The 22,371-nt window shown below is 46.6% G+C and overlaps 1 protein-coding gene and 1 non-coding gene across 2 annotated transcripts; one reads left to right on the top strand and one right to left on the bottom strand.

Moving 5' to 3' along the window:
* The first annotated feature begins 1,412 nt into the window (after positions 1 to 1,412).
* Positions 1,413 to 18,651, top strand: TGM7 (transglutaminase 7). Its single transcript, XM_036248599.1, has 13 exons — positions 1,413 to 1,491; positions 5,615 to 5,797; positions 6,446 to 6,688; positions 7,445 to 7,563; positions 9,760 to 9,888; positions 9,972 to 10,149; positions 12,084 to 12,222; positions 13,420 to 13,523; positions 14,210 to 14,452; positions 15,901 to 16,227; positions 16,636 to 16,796; positions 18,113 to 18,246; positions 18,492 to 18,651. Exons 1-13 carry the CDS (start codon positions 1,413 to 1,415, stop codon positions 18,649 to 18,651), a joined length of 2,199 nt encoding a protein of 732 aa, XP_036104492.1.
* LOC118622393 lies at positions 6,879 to 7,005 on the bottom strand. The gene has a single exon (XR_004958057.1). It is a non-coding gene; the product is annotated as a small nucleolar RNA SNORA25 (small nucleolar RNA).
* Positions 18,652 to 22,371: the final 3,720 nt, after the last annotated feature.

Raw genomic sequence — 22,371 nt, 5'->3', positions numbered from 1 at the left:
GAGAAGATTTTGAGTTTCTAGGGCAACAAATTATAGGAAGATAAATATGTAAGAAAACTAATGGAAGATAGGGGCTTGTTAACAGTTTACTGTGCGGATTCCTCTGGTGCTCCTCTGGGCAGATGAGGGTCCAGAGTTCTCTCTGCTAACTTCTGTTCTTTCTACTAGAGAGGCGAGGAAGGACATGTTTCCAAGTTTATGTCCTGCTTTTAAGCAAATGAGGGGAGGGCAGAGAGCCTTTCTTGTGTCTACTTCTTCTCAATTGCCTTTAGCTCAGAATAATCTTTATGCCAAAGTGGCATGTTTCAGGGTACCTTCAATATCAATCAATTTCTCTAAAAAGTCTGTATGAATTTACATTCCCACCACATGAGACAGTCCATTTCCATATACCTTCACAAAATAGGTTATTGGTATTCTTTTAAGTATTTGATAATGAATCAAAGATGGAATCTCATAATTGTTTTAGTTTTCATTTCTCTAATTATAGCAAGACTTAATATTTATAGAAACCTAAATATATTATGGATTTTAAAAAGATTAAAAAATTTATCTTTATTGTTGAAAGTATTACAGATGTCCCCCCTTTTATTCCTCATTGACCCCCTCCACCCCGCTCCTCCCCACCCAGGCTCTCACCGCACTGTTATCTGTGCCCATGGGTATATTATGGATATTAATCCAGTGCTATATTTTCTGCAAAAGACCTAATAATTTAACTTGTGTAGACAGCTGGGAACACTTTTCTCCTGCCAGCAGCTATTTGAATTGCTGAGTACTGGGTGTAAACAATCACACAACATAGTTAATTATATAAACATCATTAAATGAAAATAATGTTTCAAAAAACAAAATATCAGCCGGTGATTAACCGACAAATAAGTGGTTTAGAGTCTAAGAAAATGCAGAGCAGCGGGAGAGACCAGGTGGGCCCAGAGCTGGCCCTGCCCTGACAGGCTGGCATTTTAGGAGGAGCTGTGGTTTTCATTGTGTTCTTTGGAATTCTAGGGCTCTACAGAGAAGCCAGGGGGACACCGCTCCAGTTTTTTTTCACCAGGGCAGCTCCTTTTAAGTCTGTTCATTATGTTTTCATTTGAATAAAGCACGGTATTCATTTACGTGGAAAAAAAGGTGAGGGGAGGCTGGAGGGAGCTCCAGAGCAGCCACACAGACCAGAGTGAAGAGCTAGGTTCTGGAGTCAAATTGTCCAGATATAAGTGACAATTTTGCCACCTACCGGGTAGGTGACACTGGGAAAATTAACCCCATTGATCCTCTGCTCGTCGGTAATATAGGGTTAATAATATCTTGTTGAATATTTGTAGGGATAGAAGATAATACATATAAATTCTGGCACTATTAACACTTAGTAAACGTTAGCTCAATATAAAACTATTGTTGCAGGTGCTAAGATGCCTCCAGGTTCTGAAATGTTTGGGAAGGATTTCATGGAGGAGGTTGATGCTGAATTTTGTTTGAAGAATGGTTACAGTGAGGACATGTAGAGATTGGGAAAAGGGCAGGGACCATCCAGAGGTAGAGCTGAGCATGATCTATTTGGAGGTCACAAATGAAGCAGAGTTTATTTATGGCTATTGGGAGATAATATGTTGGGACCACATTGTAGAAGGCTTTGAATGCTTGACTAAGGAATTTGGACTTGAAACTTTATGCAATAAAACACGTTTACTCTTGCACACTTAAAGAGGCACAGAAACACTGCATAATCTCATCACATAAGCCTCTTTTTATGCTCTCACACAGATGAACCCTTCCACATTTTTAAAAGGGAAGAAATTAAAAAGAACGAAGTACTTATACAAGTCTCAAACTGACAATAATAATGAGTAGTAGAAAAAGAAAAGACATTGACCAAGAAGCTGAAATACAGAAACGGGCAGACGAAGGGGAGGAGCTGAGTCCACTTGACTTGGAGGCAAGTGCCGCTCTCTCTGATGGCTGTGCTGGGCATGACTTCGCCTGCACCATCTTCACCTGGACCTTTCCAGTCCTGCACCAGTAGCCCGATTGCCTGAAACATTGTTGACAATGGATTCTTTTAACCTGCCCCAGTCTCTATCCAAAGCAGCTGTTTATTAGCCTGCACATGCCCACGAATGCCAGCCCCTCGCACACATAGGGAAGTCTCTCCTTTCCTCTAGCCAACACCTCTGTTTAGGTCCTCATGAGCCTTTTACCTAAGATGACCGCCACAGAGTTCTCACTGCCCTTCCATGCTCGTCTGTCCCCGCTTCAGTCTGGGCTACACCACAGCCGGATTAATCCTGAAGGACAGCTCTGATCATACCACTTCTGCTCAAAGACCTGCCTTTCATCAACGTAACACTTTACCTTACATACAAGAAGAATACATGTTTAAGCACAAGCTTGGACAGCCCGAAAAAAACTCAAAGGAAGGAGAAACTTCCTATAATTTCACCATCTAAAAATAATATGTAACCTATGGTTTTTTACTATTTTATGTTGCTTTTTAATATCTCATGGATTATTTCCCTATATTTTTTGTCCTTTTTGTTGATTATATCAAGATGAGAGGCATAAAGTTTGTGTCTCCAACTCTTTTTGTAAGATATATGGATTGCACCAAACATCCTTCTGCTTACATTTACATAAACTACGATTTTTTTTTTTATCCTCACCTGAGGACATTTTTTCATTTTTTGTTCAGATAGAGTGAGAGGGAGAGAGAGAGAAACATCAATGTGAAAGGTATACATCGAGTGGCTGCCACCCACACGACCCAACCAGGGCCAGGGACAAACAACAACTGAGGTATATGCCCTTAGTGGGAACCGAACCTGGGTGTCTCTGGACCGCAGGCTTACGCTCTAACTGCTGAGCAAAACCAGCCAGGGCAAATTACAATTTTTTTTTTAAGGAAAAATTCCTAGAAGAGGAATTTATGGCTCAAAGGTATTTGTGTTTTAAGACTTTCTTTTATTTTGTAATACATTTGGATAAATTGTCCTCAGAAACGTATACATTTTATTCTCCCATCAGGGTTAGGTGTGCACATTACTAACAAAGCCAACGGCAGCATCTTGGCCCTGCTGCCCTCACAGGCTCTTCCCCTTCTGCCCCCTGCAGCTTCACTGCCCTCCAGCCAACCGCTCTCCTCCTCCTTCACTCATGGATGCACATACCTTTTCCCCAAACATCTCGGAACACCCACGAGCGAGCGAGCCAGCGGAGGCAGGGGATTGCGAAGGGTCAGGGGGCAGGCTCTAGAGCCAGCCCACCTGAATTTGAATCCCAGCTCTGCCCTATAACTTCCTGCACACCAGGAACAATAGTAACACCTCTGTGGAGAATGGCTGGGAGAATGTAAATGATTTAAGACATCTAAAACACTTCAGATGGTGCCTAACATGTAGTAAGTATTAAGTAAGAACATGAGCTAGAATTGCCAGCAATTAGGAACCGTGTTTCATTCTAGGCAAGTGTAAAGGTGCTTCTGCGGAACTAATTGTAGATATGATTAAGTGTTCTGCAGAAAATAAAGAGGGCGTTGGGATGGCAAGCAACCCTAGGGTGGGAGGTGAGGCATCATCTTCAATGGTCAAAGAAAGTCCCCACGCAGTGGTTACCCCTGAGCCAAGACTCACAGGGAGAGAGAAAACCCTCCATGAGAGCAGGTCTACCTCAAGTTTTGATCTCTCGGAGGGCAAGAGCTTTGCATCTCAGAATTCATTGCAGGCAGAGAGGGCTGTTTTTTTTTTTAAGGCTGATAATACATGGGAATATATTTTGATCCTTTTAATATCCTTGTCTTTGTATTAATCAGGCACTGGGCGTCATGTGGCTGGGGCTTACCTCTCTCGCTTGTTACTAACTCCAGTGGGCCAGTGGCCAAGTCAAGAAGGCCTTGTGGGCACTGACATGTTTTTACCAATTATTTCTGCTTGATTTCCTGCTTTGTTGAATTTCTTCCTAATCCTCTCGGCTTTTTTTCCTGCTTCCTGCAAGGCCCTCCCTTTGGTTCTCTGAAGCCATTGTCTCTCTGACACAAGAGGCACTTCAGTGAGACAAATGCATAATTATATTAAATGGAGTAAAAAAGAAAACCTGAACCTCCAATGGAGAATGAGTTTTTTCTGTGTGTTGCAACCTTGAGCATAAAGAGGAAGACAGCTTCCTTCTTCCTCCTCCCTTTCCTTGCTAAACCAAGAGTCAGCCTGGGTCAAGGGAAAATGGAGTTGGCTGCCCTTAGGGACTATGCTTTGAGCTGTGAACAGCAGTCAGGAAAAGGCTACCCCAGCCCCAGTCCTGGTCCTTCCTGTGGAAGTGTGCTCTCCACTGCCCGTGTTGGGTGTCTGATTTTTCAGGGTAGACTAGCCATTGGGCACTGCATATGGGGTGGAGAGGCTTTCTGGGGCGGCTCAGTAGGCCCTGGTATGAAAATGTTAAGACCTTCAGGAACAAATGATATGCAACCAGCTTCCAATAGGATCTAGGCCGGTTGCTTTCACACTTTTTGACTATGGCCCACAGTTTACATCGTGACTGGGAGCAAACTCGAGTTTTCCCCATAGGATGCTGTTCGGCAGCATCCCCGGCCTCTGCTCACCAGATGCAGTAGCAGCCTTTCCTCGAGCTGTGACAACCAAAAATGTCTCCAGACACTGCCACATGTCGTCCAGGGGACAACATTTCCCCAGCTGAGATAAATTAACGTACCACTAGGGGAAAAGACTTAATGGATTTTTGTTGACAGAAATATGATAAAAATTTCCAGTACACATAGCAAAGTGAATGCAATCTGCGACTGCATTACTTAAGAGCGACTAATGACCTCTGAGTGCTTATTTTGTACCTGCTGCTGCGCTAAGGTCTCTACATGTGAATCCTCACTTAATGCCCATGGGAACCCTATGAGATAGGAATACCATTCTCTCCAGTTTTGAGCCAAGGATACTGATGTTTAAGGACATTAAATGACTCACTCAAGGTCTCACAGCCGAGGCAGCGAGAGTCTGCACTCTTGCATACGCTATGAGAGTTCTTAAACTGCATACTAGGTGTACACATACAGTAGCACCCCGGGGAAGCAGTAGTCAGTGCCCTCAGACACTGGGAACAATTGGGAAGCAAGAAATAAATTACAGGTAACCTTGAGGCTCCCACCTGCTCAATATCCTACAGCTGGGACATGCCTGTAGCTGAGGTCCCAGCCTCCAACCAGCTCAAGACTTAATTCATACAAAATTCTAATTTGCTTCTTTTATCAGCAGGAGAATAGAGTAACTTATAGATTGTCAACACAAGTGGTTAACGGTAATGTGGCAAGGTTAAGTTTCAGTTATCTGGAAACAGTTTGTTTTCTGGGACCCTAAATCTTAAGCCCTGTGGCTCCGGGTCCAGGTACAGAGGTCACCAGGATCATTGTCCTCCCACTCTCAGGCCAGAGCCTGCTGAATTACCCTCTGAGGCTGAGTCCTGAAACCAGGGAGCAGGCTGGGAGAAGGCCTAAGATCTGCACAGAAATCTTACCTGAGTCAGAGTCAGGTGCCACAGAAATGATTGAGAGGTATCAGGGGATGCTGAGCCCAGGGAACCACAGCTGGGCAGTGACCTGTGCTGCCTTTTCTCCCAGTGGCAGCCTTAGAGCTCAGATCTGTCAACCTGCAGAGCCCCAGGAACAACAGGGCTCACCACACGCAGGAGATGGGCCTGAAGCGGCTCATCGTGCGCCGGGGCCAGCCCTTCACGGTCCAACTGCATTTCAACCGACCTTTCCACTCGGGGACGGACCACATCACCTTTGTGGCTGAGACTGGTGAGTTCACCCTCCCCAAGGCAAAGTTCACCTGCAGGGCACCTACCTCTCCTTTCTGAGCCTCCCTTTCTCTCTTCTGCTGGGATTCCCCAGGACCTCATTACAGCTCAGCACCTTTTAGTGTTGTTAAGAAAAGATGTGGCCAACTCAGCAAACTGATGTTGTGATGATAACCACCAACCTTTAAATACACTTCAGGCACTTCACACACAGTAATGTATTTAATCCCAGTAATGTATTTTTTTTTCCTATCCTCACCTGAGGACATTTTTGCATTCATCTTCAGAGAGAGAGAGAGAGAGAGAGAGAGAGAGAGAAACACTGATGTGAGAGAGACACATCAACTGGTTGCCACCCACACAACCCCAACCGGGGCTGGGGACAAACTGCAACGGAGGTACATGCCCTTAGCAGGAACCAAACCCAGGTCTCTCTGGACCATGGGCTGACACTCTAACTGCTGAGCCAAACTGTCCAGGGCAATCCCAGAGATCTTAAATGTTTTGCCCAAAGACACCCAGTGGCAGTAAAAATATTAAATCAAAAGGATTAGCAAATGATGGGAGAAGGTGAAGTTCCTTCCAGGCCACCTGGAATCATGTCACATAGAGTTTGAGCCTCACCTTGGGGTCATTCTTTCCCACACAGGACCAGCACCCACGGAGCTGTCAGGAACCCGAGTCACCTTCTCACTCACCCAGGCCCAACAAGGGAATGTCTGGAGTGCTTCGGAATTCACCATGGACTCCAACTCACTCTCTGTTTCCCTTCGCACACCAGCCAATGCGCTCATTGGCTCCTACACTCTGACGATAGAGATCTCTCAAGGCCAGGGTTCTGTGACTCGCCCAGTGGGGACTTTCATCTTGCTTTTTAATCCTTGGAGTGCAGGTACAGCTTACTCTCAGGTGGTAATGCTAACCCGATCCATTGGGAATGTTCTATAAGGTTCTACTTAGAAAGCCAAGAAAAAAAATGCTGACTATCTAGGTAATGCATTGCCTTGTGCACACTAAAAATCATCTTTACAATGAATTTTTAGAGGCATGATGAAAATGTTCATGGTGTAATTTTTAAAAAATCCTGTGTCTCCTCAGGAAAACATGGCACTATCGAATGTCTATTACTTCCTGTGGAGAACTTCCATCTTAGGTTACAGTGTTACAACCTCCTAGTTTTAGTCCCAGAAGCTCTCTTTGAAATGCCCTACACTGTGTGATGTTAAGTGAGATAGATTAGGAGATGGGACACAATGTGATATGTAATTGTATTGCATATATGTGCTGAGAAAGAGAGAGTGGCCAGAATACACCAAAATGTGAGCGTCTCTGACGAGTGGGAATGAGTGATTTTCATTGTCTTCTTTCCATCAGCTGTATTTTCCAAATCTCTACAACAAGCTTGCTGCTTTTACAATCAGGAAAAGATAATCATTACTTTAAAAAGTATAGATGATACCTCTGGCCTCTAGAAAGCATATAGTAGACTTTTATGGGGTCCACTCTTGATTTCTATAGCCGTCAACCCATTGTATCTTCTTTTTCCAGCAAGACACTTTCATTACCGTTTTTCATTTTCATTGCTCTGTTTTTGTTTTTTTTCTTTTGGTTTGGGGTTTTACCCCCTCCACTGCTCTTAACTGCTCAGAGGACGATGTCTACCTGCCAAGTGAAATACTACTGCAGGAATATATCATGATGGACTATGGCTTTGTGTACAAGGGTCATGAAAGATTCATCACCTCCTGGCCCTGGAACTATGGGCAGGTAACACCATCCCGGGAAGGTGGGCTCATAAATGGCTGCTAACAAAAAATCAGGGTGTGCAGTGCTGTGGGCAAGGAAGGAATGGGATATGCCTTTTCTTTCTCATTTTTAATATTTTATTATGAAAAACTTAAAATATAATAAAAGTAGACAGGCTACTATAGTGAACCTCCACGAACCTCTCTCAGCTTCACTAGTGATCAATTTATGGTGAATCTTGTTTCTTCTGTCTGAGGGGTTTGCAAATTAGCCCATGGTCCAAATGTGGCCCACTGCCTGTTTTCACATGGCCCACAAGCTAAGCATGATTTTCACCTTTTTAAATTATTGAAAAAGAATTTTTAAAAATAATATTTTGTGATGTGCAAATTTTATGAAGTTCACCCCTCAGTGTCTATAAATACCATTTTATTGGAACAAAACTATACTCATTCATTTAGGTATCATCTGTGGCTCCTTTTGTGCTACAGTGGTAGAGTTGAATAGCTGAGACAGACTCCCTCTGGCCTGCAAAGCCTAAAATATTTACTATTTGGTCCTTTACAGAAAAAGTTTGCTGATCTGGTCTATACTTTTCCACCCCTTTCCCACTCCTATCCCCACCCCCTCACCTCATCACTGGATTTTTTTAAAAAATATTTTTTCTTTATTGATTTTAGAGAGAGGAAAGGAGAGAGAGAGAGAGAGAAACATCGATGAGAGAGAACATCAATTGGCTGCCTCCTGCATGCCCCCCACTGGGGATTGGGCCCACAACCTGGGCATGTGCCCTAACAGGGAATCAAACTGGCGACCTCTTGGTGCATGGGTCAATGCTCAACCACTGAGCCACATCGGCCGAGCAATCACTGGATTTTTTTTGAAGCAAATTATAGATACCATGTCATTTAACACAGTAATACTTCAGAACATACCTCTAAAACAGTGGTTCTCAACTTTCCTAATGCCGCAGCCCTTTAATACAGTTCCTCATGTTGTGGTGACCCCCCAACCAAAACATTATTTCCGTTGCTATTTCATAACTGTAGTTTTGCTACTGTTATGTCTTAGGTGACCCCTGTGAAAGGGTCATTCGACCCCCCAAAGGGGTCACGACCCACATGTTGAGAAGCGCTGCTCTAAAAGATGACAACTCTGAAACACTGAACCACAATACATTATCCGAACTGAAAAAAATGAATGGCAATTCTTTAATAACATCAAATATCCAGTCTGTGTACAGAGGGGGTAACTTTGGCTCTGGGCAACTTTTCTATTCTCAACCACCAATCTCAGCTGGTGCATTCTCTCTCCTCACACGAGGAAGGGAGAGTTGGAGAAAGCAGGAAGATCAGCTTCCCAGTTCTCTGACTGTGACAACTTGTGTAATTTTTTTTTTTTTTTTTATCCTCAGCCGAGGACATTTTTCCATTTTTTTGTTCAGATAGAGCGGGAGGGAGAGAGAGGAAGAGAGAGAGAGAGAAACATCGATGTGAAGGGACACATCAAGTGGCTGCCACCCACATGACCAACCAGGGCCGGGGACAAACTGCAACCAAGGTACGTGCCCTTAGCGGGAACCGAACCCGGGTCTCTCTGTACTGCAGGCTGACGCTCCAACCGCTGAACCAAACCGACCAGGGCAACTTGTGTAATTTTTTGAAAATGAGACAAACACCAGTGCATTTGGCAGCCCACAGGATGGCAACTTAACCACAAATACATGTTGTCACAAATACATGTTGTAAAAAACACAAATGTCACGAAACTGGCTTCTCCCGTGCTGACAACTTCAATGCGGAATCCTCTACCTGATTATAAGGCTCTTCACCTCCTCACTTGCCTTGCCCTATATTTATCCATCTAATCTTTTCCCACAAGCCCCTGTCCTTGTACCCACCGTGCTCAAAGACCTCACCCTCCTCTCTTCCTGTCCACCTCATCCTTCAAAGCCCACCAGCTCCGATAGCTTTCTCTGATCTCTTCAGTCAATGAGGATCTTTCATCTCTCTGAATTCTTTTTTTATTTTCCATTAGAGCCACATAGGTCAGTTTTTCAGAATTCCCATTTTGATTTATAAACTCTTTGAAAGCAAAACCTTGTCTGATAGCTCCCCCCCCCCAACACCTTCTCTAAGACTGTTACTTACTTGAAGTTTCAGCATTCTAGACATTTCCACTCTTCTTTTTTTTCTCTCTCTCACAACCACTTGGAAGTTTGAAGAGGGCATCATAGATATCTGCTTTGAGATCCTGAACAAGAGCCTGTACTTCTTAGAGAATCCGTCCAAAGACTACTCCCAGAGAAACGACGTGGTGTACATCTGCAGGGTGGTGAGTGCCATGGTAAGGACAGGTGCTTCCTGCCCCTGTCTGAGGCGGTCTGAGCTTCCCCTGGGCTGTGGAACCCACCCATCTATCCTTCGTAGATCAACAGCAATGATGACAACGGTGTGCTGCAGGGGAACTGGGGAGAGGACTACTCCCTGGGGGTCAGCCCGCTGCAGTGGAATGGCAGTGTGGCCATCCTGCGGCAGTGGTCAGCCCGGGGCGGGCAGCCTGTGAAGTATGGACAGTGCTGGGTCTTTGCAGCTGTGATGTGTACCGGTGAGTGAGGGGAGATAGAAGTGCAGAATCACTTATTTAACCTTCATGATAACCCTTTGAGGTGGGGCTCTGATATCAGATGATATCGTATGAGGTAACTATGGCTTGCCCACAGCCCCACAGCTAAGGAGTGGTGGGCACTTGGCTCTTAACCAGCATGCTCTGTAGTCTCGAGGAAGCCTGCACATTTCCCCAGAAGGAAGGGGACCTGTTGCAATCGCCCACAGTCTCCTTGATATTTTATGCATTACCAGTTATTTACAATTTAGTGCGAAGTTGTTACTAAGATTTCTCTGTAAGGTTGAGGGAAGATGGAAAGCACGGAGGTGCCTACCTGTCTTCCCCAGTGCAAAGCAGGAGGACCTTACACAGTGCTGCCTGCTACACTGCGGCCCTCAGCAAATGGTGGCTGCACTCGTGGTTGACTCTGAGTTGGAGAAGAGGGAGCACAGAATGGGGAGGACAGAGACAAGGAACAAAGATAAAGTTCCAGATTTTCCTGAGGGGGCAGCTTGGCAGTTATGTCTAGGTGCCGCCAACAGAGGAGAGGTTTAAATCTGAGTGTTTCAACTCAAGTGACCTCCCATTACTCATCTGTTTTCATGGAAAATGCTCAGGACAGTGCTAGCACTTAGTAGAGTCAATTTTACTCTGGGGTGGCTGGGCAGGTATTATGGAGCCAGGGCTTTGGCTGTTAGACCCTGGGATGAGAAGGAGAAGTTCCAGATCTGCGTCCTTGCTCCACCTCCTAGCCTGTCTCCACTCCCAGGCTCTGGAGTTCTGGAGCCACTGAGCGTGGGCACAGCTGCTCCTGTCAAGCTACTTCTGGCCTCATGCAGCCCTGGTCTAGCTCTCATCCTTGCTAAGGGTTTGTGTAAAGCCCAGGAGCTGTGCTGGGAGTGCACAAGTGATTAAAGACAGGTGGCACTCTTTGGGGCTCTTGAATAAATTAGAACAAAAAGATTGGTCAATATCAATAGTCCCTTTATGTTTCAAAGCACTGTAATCCTCCCAGCAGCCTCAGTACCATTTACTCCTCCTGAGCAGGAGAGAAATAGTACAAACCTCTCTCTAAACTCCTCGCCGCTCTGGCTTAGGTGGGAACCAGTGTTCCAAAGGCTCTTGGCTTGATTTCTGGTCCTGGGCAAGTGTGTGTGCGTGGGGGGCGGGGGGGTGATGGTGGTGAGTGCAGTGATGTAATGTCTGCTTTGTGTGACTAGAGCTGTGGAATCTTCTCTTAGCTTTACAAAGCCTTTGTAGCACTACCTTGCCAGCCACAAGAGGGTGCTGTTGCTTTAATAAAGATGGTCATTGCCTCATGGTACTTGCAGGTTCTCTTTGTCATTGATACCTTCCCCTTATCTCTGTAAGTCTATCTTTGTTCTTCTATCCATTCTCTGATTTGTTTCTTACCTCTGCCAAACCCTTGCCTTTTCGTAGAATTACAGACCTAGAATTTCAGAACTGAAAACCATCTGGTTCAATTCCTCAGTTTGTTCCATACCGGGAGATGGAGGCCCGGGCAAGTGAGGCCACTTACCCAAGGTCACACACTTCTCTTCTGAAACTGGCCACAGCATAGGCCTAAACTTTCTAATTATCTTTCTAATTATAAAATGTTTTTGGTCCTTTGTTTTTAATTTGGAAAGCTGATGAATGGGAAAATCCCTAAATGATAAATTGAGTTGTTATTAATGTTTTAAGTGATTCGGGGGTGGGGAGTCGTGGTGGGTGGAGAACATCGATAGGGCACCCAGGCAGCAGAGTTTGGGGTCTGGGTGTGGTGCTCTGGGATGAAGGAGTTACAGGACGGATCTGCAAGAATCTTGGCCTTCTTCCTCCCCTCCAGCTAGAAAGTTAGCAAGTGTGCCTGGCATACCAGCGATTCGGCTCAGGGTGAACTCAGTGATTCGACATGCTTTTCTTCTCTTCAGTAATGAGATGCTTAGGTGTTCCAACCCGTGTTGTTTCCAATTTCCGTTCTGCACACAACGTGGATGGGAACTTGACCATAGACACCTACTATGACCGAAATGCAGAAATGCTGTCAACTCAGAAAAGAGACAAAATATGGTAAGGGGCACTGCCTCAAACAGATCTCTGCTCTTTCTCCAGTAAGGTAGGAAAACCCTGACCTGGTTCTCTCTAGGGAGGGAGGAGTCTAGGTTGTTGCTGATGCTCAGGGAATATGCCTCCAACCCAGGAGACTGTTCTGGCTAATTAGATCACCACATCAAACTCATTTCAGAAACAGAAGACTGTGGGATAACATTCTGAAGCCAGAAACTAAATGAATAGATTGCGTCTCTGAATTCTGAACTCAAAATCTGCATTAACCCTACTCTTCCTATTTTGGGTCTTTCTGCTTATACTGTTCTCTGTTTCCCCTCTCAAGGCAAAGCCTAGAAGAGCTGCCTCACTCCCTCTGCATCTCTCTCTCTCTCTCTCTCTCTTCATATATATATATATAGTATCTCTAGTCTCTTTCCCTGGTTCCTTTCTCCTTTGCTCTACCCCAAATCTGATTTCCTGTATTTCCTTTTCCAGCCAGTTTCCAGGTAAGACCTGAGTTGCGTTGAGAACTAGCTGCTGTCCCTCTCTGACCTCCTAGAGAGCGGAAACTTTTCAGATTCAAGAAGCAGGGTACATCTGAGAATAATATATTGTTCATGTAGAATTCTGTCTGTGAACACATAACCTGAATCTAATCATGAGTAAACACCAGAAGAGCCAAAAACTGAGGGCCACTCTGGTAAAACAAACAAACAAATACATAAAGGCTCTACTCATATTTCAATGTAATAAAACAAGGCTGAGGAACTGTTCCAGAGTAAAGGAGACAAGAGATCCTGGACTCATTGGGAAAAAATGCTATAAAGGATAACCTGTATTTTGTCAATAAAGGACAAAATTGAAATATAGATAGTAAATTAGATTTAAAAATATTGTATCAATATTAAATGTATGAGGTACGGGAAGATCCCTAGTCTAGGAACTATACTCTGAAGTTTAAAAAAGAAAAGATATAATCTCCATATCTGTACTGAAAGAAGCCAATGAAAAAGCAAACAGGGCAAAATGTTAACAATCAGTGAGTATAAGGGTATTCTTTGTACTATTTTTGTAACTTTACTGTAAGCTTAAAATTACTTCCACATAAAAAGTAAAAACAATGAGAAGAAACAGTGATATCAAGCACTCAATATTTTGTCTCATACCTGGCAAATTTGCTGAAAAGGGGAGTCCTTGTCACCTTCCTCCTTTCTGTAGGAATTTCCACGTGTGGAATGAGTGCTGGATGATCCGGAAAGATCTCCCGCCAGGATACAACGGGTGGCAGGTTCTGGATCCCACTCCCCAGCAAACCAGCAGCGGTGAGGAAGGGTCTGGGCTCTGTGGACTGGCCAATCAGGGTGACTGACCATGTGAGTAAGAGGCCAGAAAGAAGATATATATATATATATATATATATATATATATATATATATATATATATATATATTTTATCCTCACCCGAGAACATTTTTGCATTTATCTTTAGATAGACTGGGAAGGAGAGAGGGGGGAAGAGAGGGAGAAACATCAATGTGAGAGAGACACATCGAGTGGCTGCCACCCACATAACCCCAAGGCGGCCGGGGACAAACTGCAACAGTTTCGTGCCCTTAGCTGGAACCGAACCCGGGACTCTCTGGTCTGCGGGCCAACGCTCTAACCGCTGAGCCAAACCGGCCAGGGCAAGAAAAGATATTTTTCCCACTTTGTTCCCTTCCCCAAGTCAAAGCAGAGACAACTTTGGGTCAGGAGTCTGGCTTTGACATTGACAGCTGGGTGACCCGGCACGTCACTGGATCTCCCAGTTGCTTCCTCACCTATAATGTGGGGAGGGTGATGCTGACGGTTGCTTCACAAGACCGGCTGAATGAAGGGGAACAGGAGAGTGGCCTTAATGCCACTGCCCCTCCCTAGCCCATCTCTCTCCTTCCCACAACCATGACCACCTGCCCCAGGTCCAGATGTCAGCAGCCATGTTCACCGTCCACACCGCTTCCCCACACAGGGCTGTTCTGCTGCGGCCCTGCCTCCGTGAAGGCCATCAGGGAAGGGGAGGTCCACATGCCCTATGACACCCCATTTGTGTATGCTGAGGTGAACGCCGATGAGGTCATTTGGCTCTTCAGGGATGGCCAGGTCCAGGAAATCCTGGCCCATAACTCCAATTCCATCGGGAAGAAAATTAGTACCAAGATGGTAGGATCAGATCAGTGCCAGGACATCACCAGTTTCTACAAGTACCCAGAAGGTACCCGGGGCCCAGGGGATTTGGGAAGAGAGGTGGGTATAATGTCCTTTGTGTTGCGTCCCAATGGGGATGGCTCCCAGGGCTTTCCTGGCCCCTGGCCACATGGCCCCAGGGCAGGGCTACTGGATTTAGCAAATAAAAGTACAGGGTGCCCAGTTAAATTTGAATTACAGATAAACAAATATTTTATTAGTATAACTATGCCCCAAATAGTGCATGTGAAATTCTTATACCAAAAATTATTTGTTTACCTGAATTTCAAATGTAACTGAATGTCCTGGCAACTATATCCTAGGGCCACACCACAGACTCCTGTCGCGGCAGTGGGGCGGCAGCAAGGGGAGAGGTGATGCACATGAGGGGAAGGACTCCTGGGCCTGTGGAAGGGAGTGGATGTCCCCATGGAGCAGGCCAGGTGGAGTCAGGCCGCCCGAGTACTAATCAAAGGCTTGCTATGTTCTAGCTGTGCAAGCCTGGACACATCCTTACCATTCCCGAACCTCTACTTTCTCATCTGTAAAATGGGTTAACAGTATCTCAGAGGGCTTTTGTGAGGGCTAAATGAGTTAATATACAGAAACTACTTGGAACAGTGCCTCTGATGCGCAGTAAGTGTTCTAGAGAAGTCCACAGTTTGGGGTAAGTTGAGGTTAAGACTGAATGTTGAGTGGCCCCAAGGGCAAGAAATAAAGCTGTATTTAAAAGGCTTGGCTCAGTGGTTGAGCATCGACCAATGCACTAAGAGATCGCTGGTTCAATTCCCAGTCAGGGCACATGCCCATGTTGTGGGCCCAATTCCCGGTGGGGGGCATGCAGGAGGCGGCCAATCAATGTTCTGTCTTATTGATGTTTCTATCTGTCTCTCCCTTTCCCTTCCTCTCTCTCTAAAAATCAATAAAGAAAAAAACTGATTTAAAAAAAAGTCTTGGGCATAGATATTAGAAGTGAGGATGCTGGTAGGAGAGAGAGCCTCTGGCTTTGATGATGATGATAGTGACAATATTGATGACAAAGAACAAGTCTTTTTTTTTTTTCTTCTTTTTTCTTTTGTGGTACATGCCCCTAGCGGGAACTGAACCTGGGACTCTCTGGTCTGCAGGTTGATGCTCAACCACTGAGCCAAACTGGCCAGGGCAAAGAACAACTCTTTTAACCCAAAGTTTTGGCAACTCTATGAGGCAAGGAGTTAGCCTCAGGTTATAGAGGACAGAACTGAGCACTGAGAGATTCAAGGACTGTGATGGAAGGAGGGTTTAAACCCAGCACTAGGCAACACCAATTGCCATGTTCTCAGCCATGATGTTGTGTTGCCTCTTGACACAGCTCTTCCTGTGGTTAGGGATTCAGGAGGGCAGCTGGGAGTTGTCCAGTGACTTGTTTCCTAAAGAAGGTCATGGGTTGCCTTGAGCCCTCCCACAGATGTCTCTTCTGTCTCTCCTTTCTGCCAGGATCCCCTGAGGAGCGGTCTGTGTTCATGAAGGCATCCCGGAAAATGCTGGACTCCAGAAGGGCCTCTTCTCCCTTCCTGGACCTGCTGGAGTCCGGGCGTGTTCGGGACCAGCCAGCGCAGCTGCAGCTGTACCTGGCCAGGTCACCAGCGTGGGGCCAGGACCTGCTGCTGAAGCTGCATGCCAGGAGGGTGCCAAACAGAGCCCATGCCCGGGGTCCCCTCAGGCTGGTGGTGCGCTTCTGCGCACAGGCCCTGCTGCACATGGGTGGCTCCCAGGAGCCCCTTTGGAGGCAAATAGTGCACTTGAACCTGGACTTTGGGGAGGGTGAGTATGAGGCAGGCCAGGATAGTTATCTCCAGGGAGGGAGGGGAAATTTGGGGCCATAAACAAAGCTGGGCTGGACCAGCCAGAGTACACAGAGATCCCCCCACATTTACACACACACACACACACACACACACACACACACACACCCCTCACTGGGCAGTGAAGCTGCTGTTGGCAGGAGGTTGAATGCCAAGTGCTGTACCTCTGACGCCATCTCACCAAGTGAAACAGCAGTGACCTCTGTGTGCAACAGAGGCAGGGTACACCTGCTATCCGCCTCTCTCTTAAATACACACACACACACACACACTTTCACACACCCATCTAGACTCACACACACGTTTCCTCCTTCCCACTCTTTGAGATGCATTCCCCAGGCTCAAGATGTCTTTTATCTGTGCTTAGAGACACAGTGGCCGCTCTTGCTACCCTACAACAATTTCAGAAACAAGCTGACGGATGAAAAGCTGATTCGCGTGTCTGGCATTGCTGAGGTGGAGGGGACGGGGAGGTCCATCCTGGTCCTGAAAGATATCTCTCTGGAGCCTCCCCACTTATCTATCCAGGTAAGGCGGCTGGACACAAATGGGACCCAGGGCCCTCTGACTCACCCAACCTGGGGGTTGGAGATACAGCAGCAAAAGAGACACAGTAACTGTCTCAACACCAAATGGATGATCAAAGCACAGTATGGTGTGGTCTTTTGTGCTCTATGCAAAGTGCAGGATGGGGCATGAATGCTTCCCAGGGGAAGTGACATTTTATAGAAGATGCAAATAGAATGTAGGCTATAGGAAGACACTGTGTGGACATAAGAAATAGAGATGAAGGCATTTTAAGTAAGGAAGTAGCTTTGCAGAGGCAGAGACGAGAAAGACAATGACTGGGAAATGGAGTCAAGGAGAGAGATTTGAGAGCAACCACAAGTCAGATTCAAAAGGTAACTGCTGATAAGATGGGGGTGACCAGGAAGAGGGAAGCAAATGAAAGATGAACCTCAGATTTCAAGTTCAGAGACTCAAGTGGCTGGCAAGGCCATTGGCTAAGGAAGGAATACAGGTGAAGGGAGGACAAACAGAGGAGGGCAGGATGTTCTCCATCTCCTATGACCAGGGCTTCCTTCCCCTGAAGCCCCCTTTCCCCCCTTTCCCTTCCCCTCTGAAAGACTTCCCCTCAGCCTGGCTCCAACCTGGCTTTGCACCTGGTGGCTTCCAACAGCACAGCCCATCCCTGCTCAGATCGAGAATTGAGTGACTCCGTGTCGTAAACCGCCTGGCCACCTGAAGGTTTCCACCTGGGCACATGTCAGGCAGCCTCTAAAACAGTGGGCAGAATCGTAAGCGCAGACATGGTGTCTAGGTGCCAGCCCTGCCTGTTACCTGAAGCCTGGTTACAACAGGACCTGATGCAAATGCATCAGATGCCAAGTAGGATATTAAATGGCCCCTATCAGTAAGGGACCTGGGGATGATTTGTGTGACTATTCTGGATTCGTTATTTTTCCCTGTTCTACTTTGACACCCTCATTGGAGTATAAGGCACGTGTTTCTTTGTAGCACAGCGTTCCTATCAGCCACAACTAGCTATTGGAGCTGGCATGTAAATTGAAATCTAATTGCCATCCTGAACTAGATGGTGGAGAGGGAAAGAGATTTCAATGTAGTACCCATTCCCAGTTGATGGCGGCTTCCTCCTAAGACAGGCCAGGTTGTGTGTTAACCATGAACACTCTCAGCTCATATTCTTTTCTCCCAACTGCAGCGTCTTAGCTCTAAATAAATAGTCCGTGGTAGTCAACAGAGGGACGGGGAGTGAGGTTACTGAACTGGAGTGCAGAAATTAGGTCAGTTGCCCACAGCGTCCCGGTCTTCTCTCCGCCCAGGTGTCTGGGAGGGCTGAGGTGGGCAAGGCACTGCGAGTCCACGTCATCCTCACCAACACCCAAACGTCGCCCCTGAGTCACTGCACGATGGTGCTGGAGGGAAGTGGCCTCATCCACGGACAGATAGCAAATGAGTAAGTGCCATTGCCATTCACCCGTCTTATGCTGGTCTCTGATAAGGGGTGTGTCTTGGGGGTCACAGGACAGTCCTCAGTCTCCTGGATGGTGCCTCTGTGTACCCATTTTCCTCCCCTCCTCAGGGAAGGTTGGCTCTGTGGTGTTGGGAGGTGGGAGGTGCTTACTGACCAAAGCCGGTAACCAGATGACCCACCCCAGCAGTTACTCCTCAAGGCTCTAACAAACTCTTTTTTACTTTCAGGCTTGGGACTCTGGTGGCTGGACACACCATCCAAATTCATCTGGACCTCTACCCCTTCAAAGCTGGACCCCGCCAGCTGCAAGTCCTCATTAGCAGCAACGAAGTCAAGGAGATCAAGGGCTACAAGGACATCTTCGTAGCTGCAGCCAGGCCTTCTTGACCCCGCCTCAGGCCCTCTCCCCTGCCCTGGCCCACTTTCCTGGTACTCTCCTAGTCCCCCCTGCCCACCCCTCCCCAGGTTCCACCCTGCTCTCCTGATGCTTTCCCTGCACACTCAGCCCCTCCTCAAACCCTCCCCTCCCCTCCTGAGGCCCCCTGACTCTTGCAGGCCTTCCGCTGCCCCCTCCCAGGACCTCCTAGTCCCCTCCCTAACCCACCTTACTTCTGAAGGTGTAGTGTTACCTTTGCTCCTTCTCTCCTCTTCCCTGCCTGCCAGGGGGTGAATGAAGCTCTGTTAGAACCACTGTGCATCTTGGGAAGAGACAATAAAGATGCCTTTGATTGATCACTGGTGTTCTCTCTTCTGAGCTAATGAGCTTCGTGTTGCTACCAGCCTGTCTTCTAGACTGTCGGCTGTGAGGCTGGGTCCTCCCCGCCCTGTTTGTCCTCTCACTCCTTTAAGGGACTATGCACAAAATGAGCCCAACATGATCCCTCTAAATCAGCCTCTCTGGGATCCAGGATTGCAGTCTCTCCATTTAAACTGTTAGTCTGCAGGCAGAGGCTAGAGGGAGCTCTGGGGAGGACAGTGGCTGCAGTGCTATGGGGCCTGGACAGAAGCTGCCAGGCAGGACTTCTCTGCTGCTGGCCTGAGAGCCCAAGGCCGCCTGGGCAGGGCCACACAGGGTGGCCCCAGGATAGTGGCTGCTCCCTAAAAACAGGCCCTGGCCCTGGCCAGTTTGGTTCAGCGGTTAGAGCGTCGGCCTGCGGTCCTGAGAGACCCGGGTTCGGTTCCCGCTAGGGGCGCGTACCTCGGTTGCAGTTTGTCCCCGGTCCTGGTCGGTTGTGTGGGTGGCAGCCACTCAATGTGTTCCTTTCACGTCGATGTTTCTCTCTCTCTCTCTTTTCCTCTCTCTCCCTCCCACTCTACCTGAACAAAAAATGGAAAAATGTCCTCGGGTGAGGATAAAAAAAAAACAGGCCCTGACTTCCCCTGACCCATCTTCCCCTCTCCCTCCTTCCCTCACCCACTTACTCCCCCTAATCTTTCATCCTCTCCAAGTCACCCCAACTGGCCCCAGACTTTCTTCCTTTGCAGTGTTTTTATTATTTTTAGGACAAGGAGCCACTCTTGTATTTTCTTCCTGTGGTACTTAAGATCATTTGTGCTCATTCTAGATCATTTAGAAATAACAGAAAAAGTGAAAAGAAACTAAAGAAAAATCACTGATTGCTGGCCCATTCTGGAAGAAATTAACATTTAGCCATATATCTTTCTTTTCCCCCTTTCATTGAGTGTTTTTTAAAAAATTGTCAGTATAACAGATGTCCCCCATTTTTCCTTCCCCTTTTGCCCCCCTCCACCCAGCCTCTGCCCTACCCTAGCCCTTCATCACACTGCTGTCTGTCCATAGGTTAACCTCTTCCCCTCCCTCACTCTGAGATTTGTGAGTCTGTGCCATGCTTCCATGTCTCTGGACCTATTCTGTTCATCAGTTTATTTCATAATTTTTTAAACTCATCTTTATTGTTGAATGTATTACAGATGTCCCTCCCTTTTTTTCCCCATTGACCCCCCCCCCTTCCCCAATCCCGCTCCCTCCTGCCTTCCCCACACTATTGTCAGTGTCCATTGGTTATGCATGTATGCATAGAAGTTCTTTGGTTTATCTCATCCCGCCCTTCCTCCCCCCTTCCCTTTGAGGTTTATCAGCCTAACAACCAATTTGTACTTCTTAATACCTTCATCTTTTTCACCCAGCCCTCCATCCTCCAGCCCCTACCCATCTGGCAAGCAACCAGAAGTTCTCTGTATCTATGAGTCTGTTTCTGTCCTGCTTGCTCATTTTGTTTATATATTCAATTGTTGATAGATATGTATTAATTGCAATTTTATTGTTCATATTTTTGTTCTTCTCCTTCAAGAAGACCCTTCAACATTTCATAGAATACTGGTTTGGTGGTGATGAACTCCTTTAGCGTTTTCTTGTCTGGGAAACTCTTGATATATCCATTGATTCTAAATGATAGCTTTGCAGGATAGAATAATTTTGGTTGTAGGTCTTTGCTTTTCATCACCTTGAATATCTCTTGCCACTCCTTTCTGGCCTGCAAAGTTTCTTTTGAGAAATCAGCTGACAGTCTCATGGAAGCTCCTTTATAGGTAACGAACTGCTTTTCTCTTGCTGCTTTTAAGATTCTCTCTTTGTCTTGAAACTTTTGCATTTTGATGATGATGTGTTTTGGTGTGGGCCTCTTGGGGTTCATCTTGTTTGGGACTCTCTGTGCTTCCTGGACTTGTATGTCTGTTTCCTTCACCAAGTTAGGAAAGTTTTCTGCCATTATTGTTTCAAACAGGTTTTCGATTTCTTGTTCTCTCTCTTCTCCTTCGGGCACCCCCAATATGCGAATGTTGGCACGCTTGAAGTTGTCCCAGAGGCTCCTTACACTATCCTCATTTTTTTGGATTCTTTTTTCTTTTTGCTGTTCTGATTGGGTGTTTTTTGCTTCCTTATATTGCAAATCAATGGCGTGCTTCTTGGCTTTACCTACTCTACTATTGGTTCCCTGTAAATTATTATTTATCTCAGTTAGGGCATCCTTCATTTCTGACTGGTTCTTTTGATGTTGTTGATGTTCTCACTAAGTTCCTTGAAGGTCTCACTAAGTTCCTTGAGCAACCGTAAAACCACTGTTTTGAACTCTGCATCTGATTGATTGCTTATCTCCATTTTGTTTAGTTCTTTTCCTGGAGTTTTGTTCTTCATTTGGGACATGTTTCTTTGTCTCCTCATTTTGGCTGCTTCCCTGTGATTGTTTCTATGTATTAGGTAGAGATGCTATTTCTCCTAGGCTTTGTAGGGTGGCCTATTATTGTAGGTGTCCTGTAGGATCCAGTAGCACAGCCTCCCTGATCACCCCAGCTGGGCCTTCGAGGTGCACTCCTAGTGTGGACTGTACACCCTTCTGTTGTAATTGAGTCTTGATTGCTATTGGCACATCAATGGGAGGGATTTACTCAGGCTGACCAGCTGCAAGGACTGGCTATGCCCACTGACCACTCACCTCTGACTACCTTGGAGGATCAGTGGTGTAGGGGCCCAACACACAGAGCAAGATTTACTTCATCAGGGCTCTGGTACCCACAAGTCCACTCATTGAGTGTGTCACTTGTGGAGGTGGTTGGGTGGTGGTGCTTGGATGTGGTCTGAAGCTGTCCACTGGCTCTGTAGTAAGGTCAGCCTCCACCTGTGTTATACCCGGGGCCATCCAGCATAAGCTACAAAGTGATCTGCAGATGGATGCTTCTTGTGCTGGGCTTGGAGGTGCCCAGGAAGAGCCAGATTGTGAACCAAGGCTGGCTGCTCCTAGTGCCAGGCCTGGGACCACTTAATGAGAGGTATGGGGCTTGCTGAGAGCAGATGCTGCTTGTTTGAAATAATTTAGGAAACTCTGAAGCAGGATCCAAGATAGGCCAATTCTATAGTAAAGCCTTTGGAAACAGCTTGGGTGGGCCCGAAAGTTGGGTGGGGCAGGGCCTCAGGGAATCACCAGGGCGAGGCCAACAGTGTGAGCCAGGTTGCTGGAGTCCCAGATGTGGTGCCCTTCTGCTGCCCTGGGGAAGGGCTCACCAAAGGAACAAAGGCCTCCGCCAGCACGTCTGTCGTCTGTCGGAGAGAAAGCTGCCTCTCCAGTCCTCATCCCGAGGCCAACAGCTCAG

The sequence above is a fragment of the Molossus molossus genome, unplaced genomic scaffold, assembly GCF_014108415.1.
Source record: "Molossus molossus isolate mMolMol1 unplaced genomic scaffold, mMolMol1.p scaffold_m16_p_1, whole genome shotgun sequence".
NCBI classification, from domain to species: Eukaryota; Metazoa; Chordata; class Mammalia; order Chiroptera; family Molossidae; genus Molossus; species Molossus molossus.
Note: the sequence above shows the minus strand (reverse complement) of the source record. Positions and strands in the feature narration are given on the sequence as shown.

Excerpts from the sequence above, each read along its gene's own strand:
- TGM7 (XM_036248599.1), top strand. The coding sequence starts at position 1,413 with ATGCCTCCAGGTTCTGAAATGTTTGGGAAGGATTTCATGGAGGAGGTT. Across the intron at positions 7,564-9,759 it reads GGCCCTGGAACTATGGGCAG|TTTGAAGAGGGCATCATAGA; the intron begins GTAACACCATCC and ends ACCACTTGGAAG. Across the intron at positions 13,524-14,209 it reads TCCCCAGCAAACCAGCAGCG|GGCTGTTCTGCTGCGGCCCT; the intron begins GTGAGGAAGGGT and ends TTCCCCACACAG.